Raw genomic sequence first — 14,346 nt, 5'->3', positions numbered from 1 at the left:
TGGGTTTAATTTATAAGTGCTGCCTTATTTTTCAGCCAGTCCGGAACCATGTAAGCACAAACATGTAATATATGTACAGACACAAAACACACCTAAACATATATACTCTCACACACACAAAGTTCTAATACACTTTACCCTAGAACTCTATCCATGAGATGGAGACACAAACTCACGAGTCAGTAAACGACAGCTGGATCTAAATTTCCTCTGATGAAACTGGAACTTGCTCAAACAGGGCAAACTTTAGGTGCCCTGATAGGTAACCTAATTAGGCCTGCGGATGAAAGTTTTGGGGAAAGCAGTTTCCATGGCAGCTTGATTTTAAAAGAACCTTTACCCTTTTTTTTTTTTTTTCCCCCTTCAGTTTAAAATGAGTTTTTAATGTTTGCATTTTAGCTAGAACTGGCAGCAGGATCTCCAGGTAGCCTTTCCACTGTAAATACCGTAAACAACGAGTTATCTTAATATCAAGAGAAAAAGTTAGCAGGTTTGAGAGTAGCCAGAAAAGAAGAGAGAGAGAAATGGCTTGAGACATTTTAACTCTATAGTGGTAGGCCGACCATTTCAGCTCTGAATTCTCCTCCATGTAATTTGCCCTCTCGTAAAAACTTGCGCACAAGAATTAACTAGAACCAGCCGGAGCACTGGAAAAACCCCGGCACGCCTTTGAATCTTTCTACAAAACTACCTGCAAGTAGAGGTACCAGAAAGGAACTGGGGTGCCCAATGAGGGGTCATTCTCCTTGTCTTTCCTCAACTGTAAAGGATTTCCCATTGTTTTCTTTCTTTCAAAGAAGCAACCGAACTGTACACTACAGGGTTTGGTGTCGTGGATCGGTGTGCTGCTTATGGGCTGGGGCGCTGAGGCGGTCCCACCCTCTCACTTGTGCCAGGTTTCTCTCTTGGAGGTCTAGTACCTCCGCGAGGGCTCCAAACGCCGAGTGATCAGCTCTTATATGCGTTTCCTGGAAGAGCCTTCTTTTAATTAACGTGTTGGAGGGTTCCCTATAGGGCCACTCGCGCCTCGGGGACTCGCCCCAGGCAACTCCCACTCGGGGACCCCGGTCGCCCGGGGCTGCCAAGGCTGGGAGGAGTAAGATGCCCCTTCTCTTCGGAGCTGAGGATCTCAGTCTCTCATTCATCTGCCAACAAAACAGTTCAGCTTCCTCTTTCAAAAATGCACACAAAAGCCAATTGAGAGTCATTTGAGGATAACGAGACAACGGAGAAGACCCTTCAGAATGCACCTCCAAATCTAAGTTAGGATCCCCAACAACAATTCCTCGGAAAAGAACCAGCTCACAGTAAACCGAGACCATCAACCAAAAACGGGAGGTCTGGAGCTCAGGACTTACCGGTTCCACCAAAGGAGAAGCTCGGAGTCGGAGGGCCCAAAAGGGCCACGGTGGTACCTGGTGCCGAGTTCGGGCTGCTCCTTCGGCGGTCCTGAGTCTTCTCTGAGCCCCACGTCTGGGCGCCAATCTCGGCAACGGAGAAGGAACCAAACTCTGTAAAATGATTTTAAAGAGATTTATTCTGAGCCACATTTGAGCATCCTGACCCGCAGCCACGCCCAAGAGGCCTTGAGCAGGTGGACGTGCCGTGGCTGGGTTAGCGTTTGGTTTTACACATTTCAGGGAGACAGGGGTCACAGGTAAAGTCAGAAATCAGTACTCGGGAATCACACTTTGGTTTGGCCCTTAAAGCTGGAGCCCTGGAGAAACCCTGGCACTCCTTTCAATCTTTCTACAAACCTACTTGCAAGTAGAGGCACCACAAACCAACTGGGGTGCCCAATGAGGGGTCATTCTCCTTGTCTTTCCTCAACTGTAAAGGATTTCCCATTTTTTTCTTTCTTTCAAAGAAGCAACCGAACTGTACACTACAGGGTTTGGTGTCGTGGATCGGTGTGCTGCTTATGGGCTGGGGCGCTGAGGCGGTCCCACCCTCTCACTTGTGCCAGGTTTCTCTCTTGGAGGTCTAGTACCTCCGCGAGGGCTCCAAACGCCGAGTGATCAGCTCTTATATGCGTTTCCTGGAAGAGCCTTCTTTTAATTAACGTGTTGGGGGGGTTCCCTATAGGGCCACTCGCGCCTCGGGGACTCGCCCCAGGCAACTCCCACTCGGGGACCCCGGTCGCCCGGTGGCTGCCAAGGCTGGGAGGAGTAAGATGCCCCTTCTCTTCGGAGCTGAGGAACTCAGTCTCTCATTCATCTGCCAACAAGACAGTTCAGCTTCCTCTTTCAAAAGTGCACACCAAAGCCAATTGAGAGTCATGTTAGGATAAAGAGACAACGGAGAAGACCCTTCAGAATGCACCTCCAAATCTAAGTTAGGATCCCCAACAACAATTCCTCGGAAAAGAACCAGCTCACAGTAAACCGAGACCATCAACCCAAAACGGGAGGTCCGGAGCTCAGGAGGACTTACCGGTTCCACCAAAGGAGAAGCTCGGAGTCAGAGGGCCCAAAAGGGCCATGCCGATACCTGGTGGTGAGTTCTGGGTGCTCCTTGGCCGTTCTGAGTCTTCTCTGAACCCCACGTGCGGTTGTCAGTCTTGTCAACAGAAAAGAAACCAAACTGTGTAAAAGATTTTAAAGAGATGTACTATTAGCGAAATTTGAGCATCGTGACTCGGAGCCACGCCCAAGTGGCCTTGAGCAGGTGGACGCGCTGTGGCTGGGTTACCGTTTGGTTTTATACATTTCAGGGACACAGGGGTCACAGTAAAATCATAAATCGATACGTGAGAATCATACGTTTATTTGGGCCGAAAGGTAGGGCATCTCCAAGCGGGTCTTACGGGTTATAGGTGGGTTTAAAGATTCTTTGGCTTACAATTGGTTAAAGACTTTAAGCTTTTTCTAAAGGCTTAAAATGTTTTAACATAGTTGCTGTTTATCATAGTATAAGCCAGGAGACATAGATTTGTTGTGTAAATTGAGGGCCTGTAGGTTTGTCTTGCATACCCTTAGGCTTCATAATGGACTACAAACGCTGTCCCCAAGAAGGGAGGGGGGCATGATGAGACCTGTCTGACCTCCCTCTTCCTGGCAGGCAATTTAGTTTTAGGATATTCCTTTGGCCACTAGGCGGTCCATTAAATCAGCCCTTCGGCCGGGGGTTGGCCTTAAAATTTTATGTTAGTTCACAATTAGACCAAATATTAAATTTACTTTACTTATCAAAAATCACACATTTTGTCTTTGGCTGAGTTTATACTTTTATAACCTTTATGTCAAATCTTGACACCTCAAGAACATAAAAATGTCCACTAAAACCCAGGCAAAAACAAATGCATGCTGATATTTTGAAACTGTTTTTGCTATTACTTTACTAATGATACCCTTTTTTTTGAAAATAATAACCCAGCTTATTTACCAAAGATTACTAAATTCACGTGAACCGTTTGGGTTTAATTTATAAGCGCTGCCTTTGTTTTTAAGCCAGTCCAGAACCATGTAAGCAGAAACATGTAATATATGGACAGACACAAAACATACCTAAACATATACTCTCACACACACAAAGTTCTAATAGACTTTACCCTAGAACTCTATCCATGAGATGGAGACACAAACTCACCAGTCAGTAAACAACAGCTAGATCTAAATTTCCTCTGATGAAACTGGAACTTGCTCAAACAGGGCAGACTTTAGTTGCCCTGATAGGTAACCTAATTAGGCCTGTGGATTAATGTTTTGTGGAAAGCAGTTTTTTTTATTTTTTGAGAGGCAGAATCTCGCTCTATTGCCTGGGCTAGAGTGCCATGGCATCAGCCTAGCTCACAGCAACCTCAAAGTCCTGGGCTCAACCGATCCTTCTGCTTCAGCCTCCCGAGTAGCTGGGACTACAGGCATGCCCCACTATGCCCGGCTAATTTTTTCTATATATATTTTTAGTTGGCCAGATAATTTCTTTCTATTTTTAGGAGAGACGGGGTGTCGCTCTTGCTCAGACTGGTCTCGAACTCCTGATCTCGAGCGATCCTCCTGCCTTGGCCTCCCAGAGTCCTAGGATTACAGGCTTGAGCCACCACATCCGGCCCGTGAGTTCTGAATATTAAACTGAATGTACAAATTAAAGAAATTTAATATCCTGAAAAGTGTAGCCCGAGTGATTCACTGAGGTTTCCCCATATCCCAGTGTTGTCTGGAACACACTTTGCAGTGTTCAATTTCTGTATTTATTTGGTAGGATGAACGTAGGGTAAGAGGGAGTGTGTGGACTGGCATTTACTGAAACCAGCTCCTGTCCGCCAGGCTGTCCCAGAGATGCTCTCGCAGCCGTGCTGGAGGCTGAGCAGAGCCCAGAGTTCTCCCATGACTGGCTCTTCTGGCCGCAGCTGTTGGAGTCAGGGCTGGACTGAGCCAGACTGGCGGGGTCATGGCATTCCCCATGAATTTGAAACTGACATACAGAGACCGCAACCCATCATCTGAGAACTGGAGTTGAAAACAAAGCCAGGGCTGGAGAGAGTACTAGTGAAGAGAGAGACAGAGAGAGACAGAGACAGTGAGACAGAGACTCAGAGAGACAGAGGCAGAGACAAAGAGACAGAGAAGGACAGACAACCAGATTCAGAGACAGAGAGGCAGAGGCAGAGACAGAGAGCACACAGTGAGCAAATCCTCACAAGAAAAGCGATTTGTGCCAATTCTCTGACTCAGCCCATCTGTGACTCTAAGATGGTTAATATTATTCTGGTTTTGCAGATTAGGAAACTGAGCCTCAAAGGCACGGGGAGTTTGCTCAGGTGTTCAGGTGAGCGTGGCGCTGCTGGGCAGGGCTCACCTCTCGTGCCTGGCGCTGGGATCCTGCGTGGGGACGTTGCCATTCCAAGAGCACCGACGTGCCGTCAAGGGCTTCTGTACCAGTGGGAACTGCCCCCATGAAGGACGCAGACAAGGTCCATGGAGCCGTGTGCAGGGCCGTCCCGGCAGCAGCACCCACAGCATCCCTGCACAGACGGAGGGGAGCGCATGAGGCCCACACGCGAGGAGCCAGAGGTGACCACGGCCCACGTGGTGAACACACCAATGCCACCGACTCGCACACCCGAACAAGGCTGAGACGGTGAATTTTACGTGTACTTACCGCAACAAACCGCTACTTTCATGGACAGAGACAACGTCCTCCTAAAACGCTGCACCGACTGATGCTTCTAAACTCAGTAATACTAAAAACCAGGGGCTGCTTGCCTGACAGAGAGGAAAGACCAAACAGGAAAAACAGGTTATTGATGTTATTCTCAAACTAGTGAAAAGGAAAAAAGAAGTCCTGCTATTAAATACAATCAAACTACTTAAACTGGAAGGAGTTAATACTCACAAAACATTCTTAAAACAGAGACTTTCAGACACAAGGTGATTTAAAACTTTATAAAAATATGTAAGAGCTTCAAACTATATAGTTTATTTAACTTAGTAGAATATCCATTTTTGATTCTTGTAAGAGTTAGAAAAAAAGAATCAAGTTTTACATAGTAATTTAAGACATGCAACTGCAAATAAGTGAAAAGTTTGAATTTTACCCCAATTTCTCATCTAAAGCCTCAGATGACGTCTCAGACATCATGTACAAGCACATGACTAAACAATATGGCAGAAACATCTTCAAAGTTCGCAGGATTTGGGTCACACAGAAAATATTGAGAATTTAATCTCTTTTGTCCATAAGGATCAACTCTGAGCCCATTTCATACAGTCTCTCACATTCTCTTGTTAAATATTCTTCTTCTTAAAGAGACAGTCTGATTTTATTCACTGTTTTTCTCAGGAAGGATATTTGTGATCCAGTAATTAAAGAAAGCTGAGATTACTCTGGCATGGTCTGGAAAACAAAAAACAAAAACAAACAAAATACAAAGTAAAACAAAGACAAAAGGAAAATCATAAATTATTTTGTAGATAATTAGCCTATGGGCGCAAAGTAAACCCTGAAATGATCCCATAAAATAGAACTTTGGTGTGAAATGACGTTGACGGTGGTGAACCGCACGCGCGGGCCACTCAGGAGACCAACATGGCGGCGATGCTCCTGGGCGGGCGCGTCCCACCAGGTGTGAGCCAGAGGCTCGCGGTCCCCGCGGACCTGAACCTCCTGATGCCGTGGGACGGGCGTCACAGGCTTCAGGTCTGATCTGAAGAAAACCACATACACACTGAGATCCGCAGGACACAGAAGTAGTGTCCACGGTGAGTGATGGAAAAGGGGAGCCCGAGCAGGACGCCAAGCGCGCGTGTCCAGGGGGCGCCTGTCGCGACACCACTGCTAACCTCTGCGGTGCCCTGGCAGGATCACGGCCGTGAGCAGGGACTCCTCACACGTGGTTTTCCCGCGTGTCAGGGCTCTGCTCCAATGCTGTGCCTGGAACCGGCTGCCCCCGGCACTCACTGCAGAGAGCAGGCGCCAAGCCCCGGAGGGAGCAGCGTGCAGACGCCGCGGCCGCGGCCGGCCAGGCCGGGACCTCCGGGCATTGGAGCTGCTGCCCGGGCTGCACGCAGAGGTCGGGGTGCTGCCAGAGAGGGGCCTGGCCCCCCATAAACTCACGTCCATGATTGTCCCAGGCAGGCGTGACCCCACCCACAGCAAGTTGCCTCAACAGTCAGGACAACAAGAACTTAACCCCACACCGAGGACGAAACGTGGGATTCCCACACACCTCAGTGCCTGGGGCCTGACAAAAGTTCAGTGAACGGGAGCTCACACGGATGGTAACGTGCACAGGACAAAACGGACAGGCAGCTGTGAGGCCGGGCAGTTTCCCGGCGCAGGGCCGTGCCCTAAGGCTGCAGGAGCACCTCTGTGCAAGCCGTCCACGTCCTCCCTCAGTGGAGCATCCACCACCCAGGAGAGGTGACCGCTGAGCCAGGGAGGAGACACAACAGGTAGGAGCCGCCCTCTACCTGCTGCGAGATGCCCACACAGATCCCAGACATGAGGGGCACAGCTGCTAATTAAACTTTGAAAGAGAAAACTTGATTTCACAAAGTTACACAGGCCAAATCTGCATCAGACAAATACAGTATTTGAAAACAAAGCTTCACTGTTCATACAATTTTATTTCACAAAATTTTATTTCTCCCTGACATAGAACTTTAAGCGCACGGCCTGCATGCACTCAGAGGGAATCCGCCCGTACAGAACGCGGGTTCGTACGCTGGGAGCTATCGACTGCTCACAGCAAGTGTCCCTGTGGCCAACACTTGTGCAGTGACGTCGATGTCGGGGATCCGGCTGCGTCCCCAGCAGCTGTCGGGATCTGCCTGCCGCGTTTCAGACGCTGCACAGTAACAGTCTCGAGTGCCGGAAACAGACGAAAAATTTCAATACTTTAAAATCCAAAATTTCAAATGGCTTATTTTCATCTCTCACAAAAATCTCGTAGTAGTTTGACTTAACGAAATTGGCCTTTTTGCAGTGTGGGATAAGACGCTGTCATGGGAATCTAGGTTTGCTAAACTCTTACTGTGACAGGCTGACGACCACGGAAAACCTGTGGGCTGGTCCCCGAGGTCTCCGCGGCCACACCCACCCTTCTCCAGGCACGTGCCTCATTCTGAGAGGACTCGCCCACTGCCCCCGTCCGGCCCCTCCTGACCTCTCCGACCCCTCTCCCCCCGTGCCCCACCCCAGGTGGCTCTTCCCAGGTGCCCGCCGGCCACCGCGAGCCTCACCTGCCTGAATGCCCGGTGCCTGGCCAAGCCCCGCCCACCCTTAGCTCTGGGGGCCTCACCCCAAACCTCCTTCTGACTGTCCCTTCCCCGTTTGGCAACTCGGTTCTCTCCGTGGCTCCCACGTCCCGCCTGGCAGTCAGCAAACCCTACAGCTGTCCCCCCGTGGTCCCCGGGGACCTTGGCCACCCCTCCCAGCTGCAGGCCACTCGGACAGGGTCAGCACAGCAGCCCAGAGCAGCCTCCCACTTCTCCCTGCACAGAAGCCTGCGCCCACCGGGGCCCCACCGCTGCCGCTCCAGGCCGGCTCCCCGGGCTCCAGCCTCCCCGGCTCTTCCCGTCCCCTCGGCAACAAGAACACCCCTCACTCCGTGCTCCCCCTGGAGCCTCATCTCTGCGAGATCCTCACACGTTTCACGCCTTCCTGCCGCGTGTCTGGCTCCTGAGTCAGGGCATAAGCACCAGGGCGGAGTCCCCACCTGCCTCTCCCCTGAGCAGTGCACCTGTAGGGCAGGTCCCCGCGGCCCGGCCCTGCGGTCACCTGCTCACGGCACTGGGGCCACACGGCAACTGCTCTGTGGTCACGGAACTCGAGTGGCCGTCAGCCTCTACAGTGGAGGTTCCGAGGGTGGAAACCGCGCATGCGCCACACAGTTTGGCCCGGCAACCACGCTGGCTCAGGCGTGCGGGTGACGTGGCCTCAGGGAAAGCCTGGCTTTCCAGTCTGCAGGTCTCACCGCGACCCGCAGCCCCGCACACGGCACGGGAAGACGTGAGCACACTGGCCCGGCCCCAGCACTCTGCGCGGACGGCAGCCAGCAAGGCTGAGGGCGCAACAGCCGGAAAGTCACCGTCCTTGCTCAGTGCTCTTTCCAGCCGCAGGGCTTCAGTGAGGTCCCAGACAACTGGGACAGAAGAGACGTGCCTCCCACCAACCCAGCGGGAGGAGGAGAGAGGAGTTCTTCCACTTCTATTTAAACTTGGGAGAATTTGGCTCTAAGAGCTGGTAGCTCACAAGTCTGGAAAATTAGATTGCACATGCATTTCTGCATATATCATGTGAAATATTTTTACACTGAGCAGAGATAAGAGAAACCTATTTCTCTGCGGGGCTCTACTCTCCCAGGCCATATGTACGCCCTTGTATTTTCCCACTCGTTACTGCTTTGCTGGGCGTGTTTCAGAGGCAAACCTGGACGAGAGTGTCTGAGGAAGGCAACGAATGCTCGTGCGGCACTTACCGGGAGGCAGCGTGCAGTGCGCCGGGAACACGTCCAGGGCGCTCTTCAGCCCCTCCGTGTCCTGCAGGAGCAGCAGCGTCTTCATGTGGTCCAGGATGAACACGTCCGAGGGCGGCAGGCGGCGGCTCGCGAGCTGGCTGAGAAGCTCCTCCGAGGTTTCCACACACACAGCTGAATCCGGATCTCTGGAGACACCTAAATAAAGTCAGTATCACTTAGAAATAGAGTCTTATTTGTGTTTTTATAAACTAAAGATAACCTTTCATCTCCTGAGGAGACCCTCAAACCTATTTCCCCGTAGAGTGAGACGTCTGCATAGACAGAGCTGCTGGGAGAGGTGGTGGGGACAGAACTTGGATGGAAACGGACCAGCAGATCCCGCTGTCTGAGCGCCGTCTTTTTTCCTCGGGTGCCTTTTTCACCCCTGGTTTTCTGCAGTTTGACTGTGCTGCGTTCAACCTGCTTGGGGCTGGCCGGCTCTGCGTCGGGGACCCCCTCTCCCGGCCCCGGGGTCGGGGGCGAGGCAGAGGGAGGGAGGACGGAGTGCGCCTGCTCGCAGGGCTCCACTCCTGTGATCCCGGCCTCTCTCACACCTCTCACTCTGGGACTTCCTTTGTCCTGTCTTCCCAGGCGCCAATTCTCTCTCGGGCTAAACCTCATCTGCTGCTCACTCATCTGAGCCTGAACTTCAGTGAGCATTTTTCTCAGGCCTAGAATTTCGACCAAATTACCTTAATAGACTCAACTTATCTGGTGAAATTCTGCAATTTTCCATCTTCCCCTCCATTCTGTCCCTATTTTAGGCCTGCCTGGTAGCAGCAACACCTCCCACCCCCGAGGCTCTGCTGCCTCCTGGCCTTTGGATCTATGGTCCTGTTTCTGGCACGGCTGCTAAATTTTTACTAATATGTATAAAAAGTTGGGGGGGTCTTGGATGATAGCATTTTCCTCGGGAGAGGGCTCTGCCAGGCAGATGGGCGGGGGTGCACGCCTGGCGAAGGATGGGGACCCCGGGCTCTCTGCTCAGCACTTCGAGGGGCTGAGAGGCGCTGCGGTGTTCAGAGACCCTGTGCTGTGCTCCTCGTCCCCCACCCCACAGCCTCAGGCTCTGGCCGAGGCGTCCAGGGAGACCCGGTGCAGGGCACGTCCGCCCAAAGAGCCCCATTCTCACCAGCCCCGGCCCCGCGCTCTCTGCCTCCCCCGCCTGCGAGGCTGACAAAGGCTCTGGCTATTCTTGGCATGACTGTGCCACCAGCTGTTGCTCGCGGAACAGAAATCCACCGAGATCCTCCCGCGCAGTTCTGCACGGGTTAGTGGGCACAGTTCTGCACGGGTTAGTGGGGCTGCCCCTGTGGCTTTCGGGTTTTTACGTTATATTTTATTTCTGTTAACACAAACTGCCGGTGAGCACGCTAAAGGGCAAAGGGTCAAAGTCACCTGCAACCGTCTTGGTTAAAACTGACCCCCGTGAGTTGTATTTTCGTATCACTGTTTTTTTTGAGACAGAGTCTCACTTTGTTGCCCGGGCTAGAGTGAGTGCCGTGACGTCAGCCTAGCTCACAGCAACCTCAAACTCCTGAGCTCAAGTGATCCTACTGCCTCAGCCTCCCGAGTAGCTGGGACTACAGGCATGCACCACCATGCCCGGCTAATTTTTTCTATATATATTTTAGTTGTCCATATAATTTCTTTCTATTTTTAGTAGAGATGGGGTCTCGCTCTTGCTCAGGCTGGTCTCGAACTCCTGACCTTGAGCGATCCACCCACCTCGGCCTCCCAGAGTGCTAGGATTACAGGCGTGAGCCACCGCGCCCGGCCTGTCACTGTTTAAGTCGGTTGGTTACTTCCCAGACTACAACGCCTGCCCGGCCAGTGTTTCTGGGTCGTGCTCAGGAGGACGCTGCCCAATGTCCTGCTGCAACTGGCACCTACTACCCTGCCACGTTCCCCCGAACCTGCTAACGGCGCCTTCGCAGCAGGAAGTGGCTTGTGTTGAGGGCGTCTGCTCTCGGCAGCCACGCTGGCCGGGTGGGCACTCACTTCCCTCTAGGCCCCGGTCAGTCGTCCCCAATGTGGGACACGAATACACTGTCCCCCGTGAGATCAGATCCACTGTACCTTTCATGCGTGTCAGTGCAAACCGCTGCTCAGGAATGTTTCCGGAAACCTCGCATCAGGTACGTGTGCAGGAGAATGAAACGCGCCCTGCAGGGAGACTGCGCTTCTCGCTCAGCCGTGAGAGCCAACGCGAGCTCTCCCAAACCTCCAGTCCGACTCACCTTCGACCTGGAGGCGCAGCCGAGGACACCAGCACAGCCCCAGCTCTGACCCCAGCGCAGGAGCCCAGCCCTCACCTGGAGCCGCAGCTCTGCTGGGGTGGCTGCTGTTTCTCCCAACACGCCATACACAGGGCGCCAGGCCAGGCCGTGGGGGGAAAGGATTTAAATATTCTCATTTTTGCCTTAAATCTATTATTTACTTTGAATATCTTAATGTGTTTTATGTTTTAAACCTTTACATACTTTACTATATGTGTTTCTCTGCACATTTTTAAGTGCATGCTGCAATGCAAAAGAAAAGCAGTAAAAAAACGTACCATCGTAAAAATAAATTTCTTGTGTTGACTTCAAAAAATTCAGGATGCTGTCAGTCTTTTCACTGGTAATTTCAACGTCTTCCTCGCTGGCGTCTGTGCCGCCGTCTTCCTCGCTGGCGTCAGTGGCGCCTCCCTCCCGGGCGCCTGTGACCACCTCCCCGCCGGTGTGGCCGGCCTCCAGGTCGCTGCCGCTGCCCGCGGGCTGGTACGTGAAGCTGATGGCGGAGGCCTTCGCTGCCAAGCCGGCTGCTCTCTTCCTTCTAATCTGCTGCTTCTTTTTGAGTTTCCTTTTTTTATTTTTGCTCATTGTGGGGCCACCTGCATGCGGTGGCTGTGATTTTTCTTGCGAAAGACTCTGCGGTTCCTCTGATTCTGCCCGTTCCCCACGAACACTGCTGGGATGTCTCTTTGACTTACGCTTTCTGACTCTTCTTCTCTTTGGTTGATCGTGAAGATCCTGATCTGCTAAAAACAATTCAAATACAACGATTTGCAGTACAACAGAACCATAACAGACATATTAGGCTAAGCAAAATTTCCATCAGGATCTTGTAGTTTTAGTAGGATAAGAATTTAAACTACTGACTTTGGTGATTCTCAGCTTTACGTCAAGCGGTTACACCACCTCAGATCCTGGGACCAGCCACAGTATAAATTAGCACCTACTTTCTTTTCCAAAAGCGCACGCGCAGCTACACACACGCTCACCGTGGTAGGATGATGGCATGCGGTGTGTTTTTAAAGCTGCAAGGGTTGCTGCAGTTTTACGGGGGGTAAAACTTCATTCCCAGGATCTGGGAAAGAAAACCGTATTTCTCATGTTTCTACAGTTTACTCTAAGTCCCTGCTGACGACGGCCTGCACACCCGAGTCAGCAAAAGGCCAGGCTGGACGAGAGGATGAAGCTGGGCTCCCGGGTGACAGAAGTGGCTGCTTCAGCAAAGCAAGCGGATGCTGTGCTGGGGGACGGTGACAACGGCTCTCGGGCAGAAACGCCCCAAGGGTAACCACGGCCGATCCCAGACCACTACGGCGGTGTCGCCGAGGACAGATCCTCAGGAGCCGGGAGCAGCAGCACGTGGCGGGAGGGAGGGCAGGTCTCGTCACGCATGGCCCGCGGCACAGCCACACCCCCAAGCAGCGAGGACGCTGGCAAGGGCCACGTCACCCGCACGCCAAGGTCTCCAGCGAACAACTGGCACCGGGCGGGGCTGTCCGGAGACAGAGCACAGCACTCGCACTCGAGGGCACAGGACCCTGAACCCTGCTCCGGTCCACACCACAGCAGAGCCGCACCCTCTGCACCACCGCCGGCCTGGGCTCTCTGGGCGCTGCCTGAGCAGGGCTGGAGCAGCAAAGCTCGCCACCGGCCCGCGTCGGGGCCCGGTTCTCGGGCCATTCTCACTTCTAGGAAGTTCTCGTTCTATTTTTCTGAGCTGCAATCACCCCATCACGGATTGTGAGAAACCAAGATTAAATAATGTACATGAAATCTATGGAACGCTGTATAAAGGCAAGATGTTATCACACCGAATAAAACCCGTTTTCCTGTAACTTGTATTCAGGCTTTCACTTTGCCCCCCGAACGCACAAGATGTGTCCTTCGTGTTCTCTCGTGCTGCTCCCAAGCAGCTTCCGCGTTTCAGACCAGTTTCCGCAGTAACCCGAGGACGCGGCCCCCAGAGGCCATGTCCACACTGCGCGAGGAGAGGCCTGCGGGTCGGAGCAGGCGCTGCGCGAGGAGAGGCCTGCGGGTCGGAGCCAGGCGCTGCGGGTCCACGTGCAGCCCGAGACCCCACAGACACGACCCGAGTCGCATCCTGCTTTGCACCCGCAAATACATGAAGTATTTTCCCAAGTGTCAAACCTCATCTCTTCCCCCCCATATGGACGGCCCCCAGCGTGTGTCAGCGACTACACACGGCCCTGCTGCTTTCTGAACCCAGTTCTCGGTGCTCTCCGGATGCACGCGGCACCCACGACTGCGAACCCGCGGCTTCCACCTGTATGAAATGGAGAATTCTGAGGAAAGTACAATTTACCCAACAGCCATATGAAAAAATAGAAAACTTTTTTTTTTTTTTTTATGAGACAGAGTCTTGCTCTGTGGCCCAGGCTAGAGCGCAGTGGCGCAATCTAGCTCACTGCAGCCTCCAACTCTCGGGGTGGAGAGATCCTCCCGCCTCAGCCTCCTGAGTAGCTGGGACTATAGGCACCACCATCACACTCGGCTAATTTTTGTATTTTTTTTTTGTAGAGATGGGGTCTCGCTCTTGCTCAGGCTGGTCTCAAACTCCCGACCTCAAGTGATCCACCCGCCTCGGCCTCCCAGATGCTAGAATTACAGGCGTGAGCCACCACGCCCGGCCAAAACAGAAAGCTTAATGGTCCTATACCTATTTTAAAAATTGAATCTTTAGTTAAAAATAACCCCACAAAAGAACTTCAGGCCTAGATGGATTCACCTGTGACTAAACATTTGAGGAAAGTCCAACCCCCCCCCACAAACACCTCCTGAGTGTAGAAAAGGGGGTGACAGTCCCCGCTGTGAGGCCTGCATCGTCTTCACCCCAGAACCTGACCAGGAGGTCGCAAGAAAGGCGAGGCGCAGGCCGACCGCTCTCACAGACTGGGCTACAGAAAGCCCAGATTAAATACTAACCGATTCCAGGGGTGCGAAGCGTCTGCTCAATTCTGGCAGCAGCGTGTGGAAAGACACAAGGTAAGATGAGACCAGACAGCGAAAGGAGAATCCAACCCCTGCAGGAGTCTACGAAAATCCACAGCCGCCGTCACACATGGCGGCGAAATGCGGAAACTTTCCGCTGAC

The 14,346-nt window shown here is 52.4% G+C and overlaps 1 protein-coding gene across 2 annotated transcripts in view; it reads right to left on the bottom strand.

Moving 5' to 3' along the window:
• The window catches only part of ERICH1 (glutamate rich 1), a 43,400-nt gene that overhangs the window by 4,494 nt on the left and 24,560 nt on the right, over positions 1-14,346 (bottom strand). Inside the window, exons 4-9 of one of the 2 annotated variants that reach the window (XM_069464633.1) lie at positions 11,517-11,978; positions 8,921-9,115; positions 5,537-5,835; positions 5,101-5,204; positions 4,798-4,963; positions 1,359-2,583 (exon numbers count right to left, since the gene is read on the bottom strand). In XM_069464633.1, the coding sequence (XP_069320734.1) occupies positions 5,762-5,835; positions 8,921-9,115; positions 11,517-11,978 (731 nt within the window). In that variant the 3' untranslated portion in view covers positions 1,359-2,583; positions 4,798-4,963; positions 5,101-5,204; positions 5,537-5,761. Of the gene's footprint in view, positions 1-1,358; positions 2,584-4,797; positions 4,964-5,100; positions 5,205-5,474; positions 5,836-8,920; positions 9,116-11,516; positions 11,982-14,346 lie in introns of those variants that run through there. The other variant, XM_069464632.1, reaches the window with a different exon arrangement.

Source organism: Eulemur rufifrons, unplaced genomic scaffold (assembly GCF_041146395.1).
Source record: "Eulemur rufifrons isolate Redbay unplaced genomic scaffold, OSU_ERuf_1 scaffold_81, whole genome shotgun sequence".
Classification (NCBI taxonomy): domain Eukaryota; kingdom Metazoa; phylum Chordata; class Mammalia; order Primates; family Lemuridae; genus Eulemur; species Eulemur rufifrons.
Note: the sequence above shows the minus strand (reverse complement) of the source record. Positions and strands in the feature narration are given on the sequence as shown.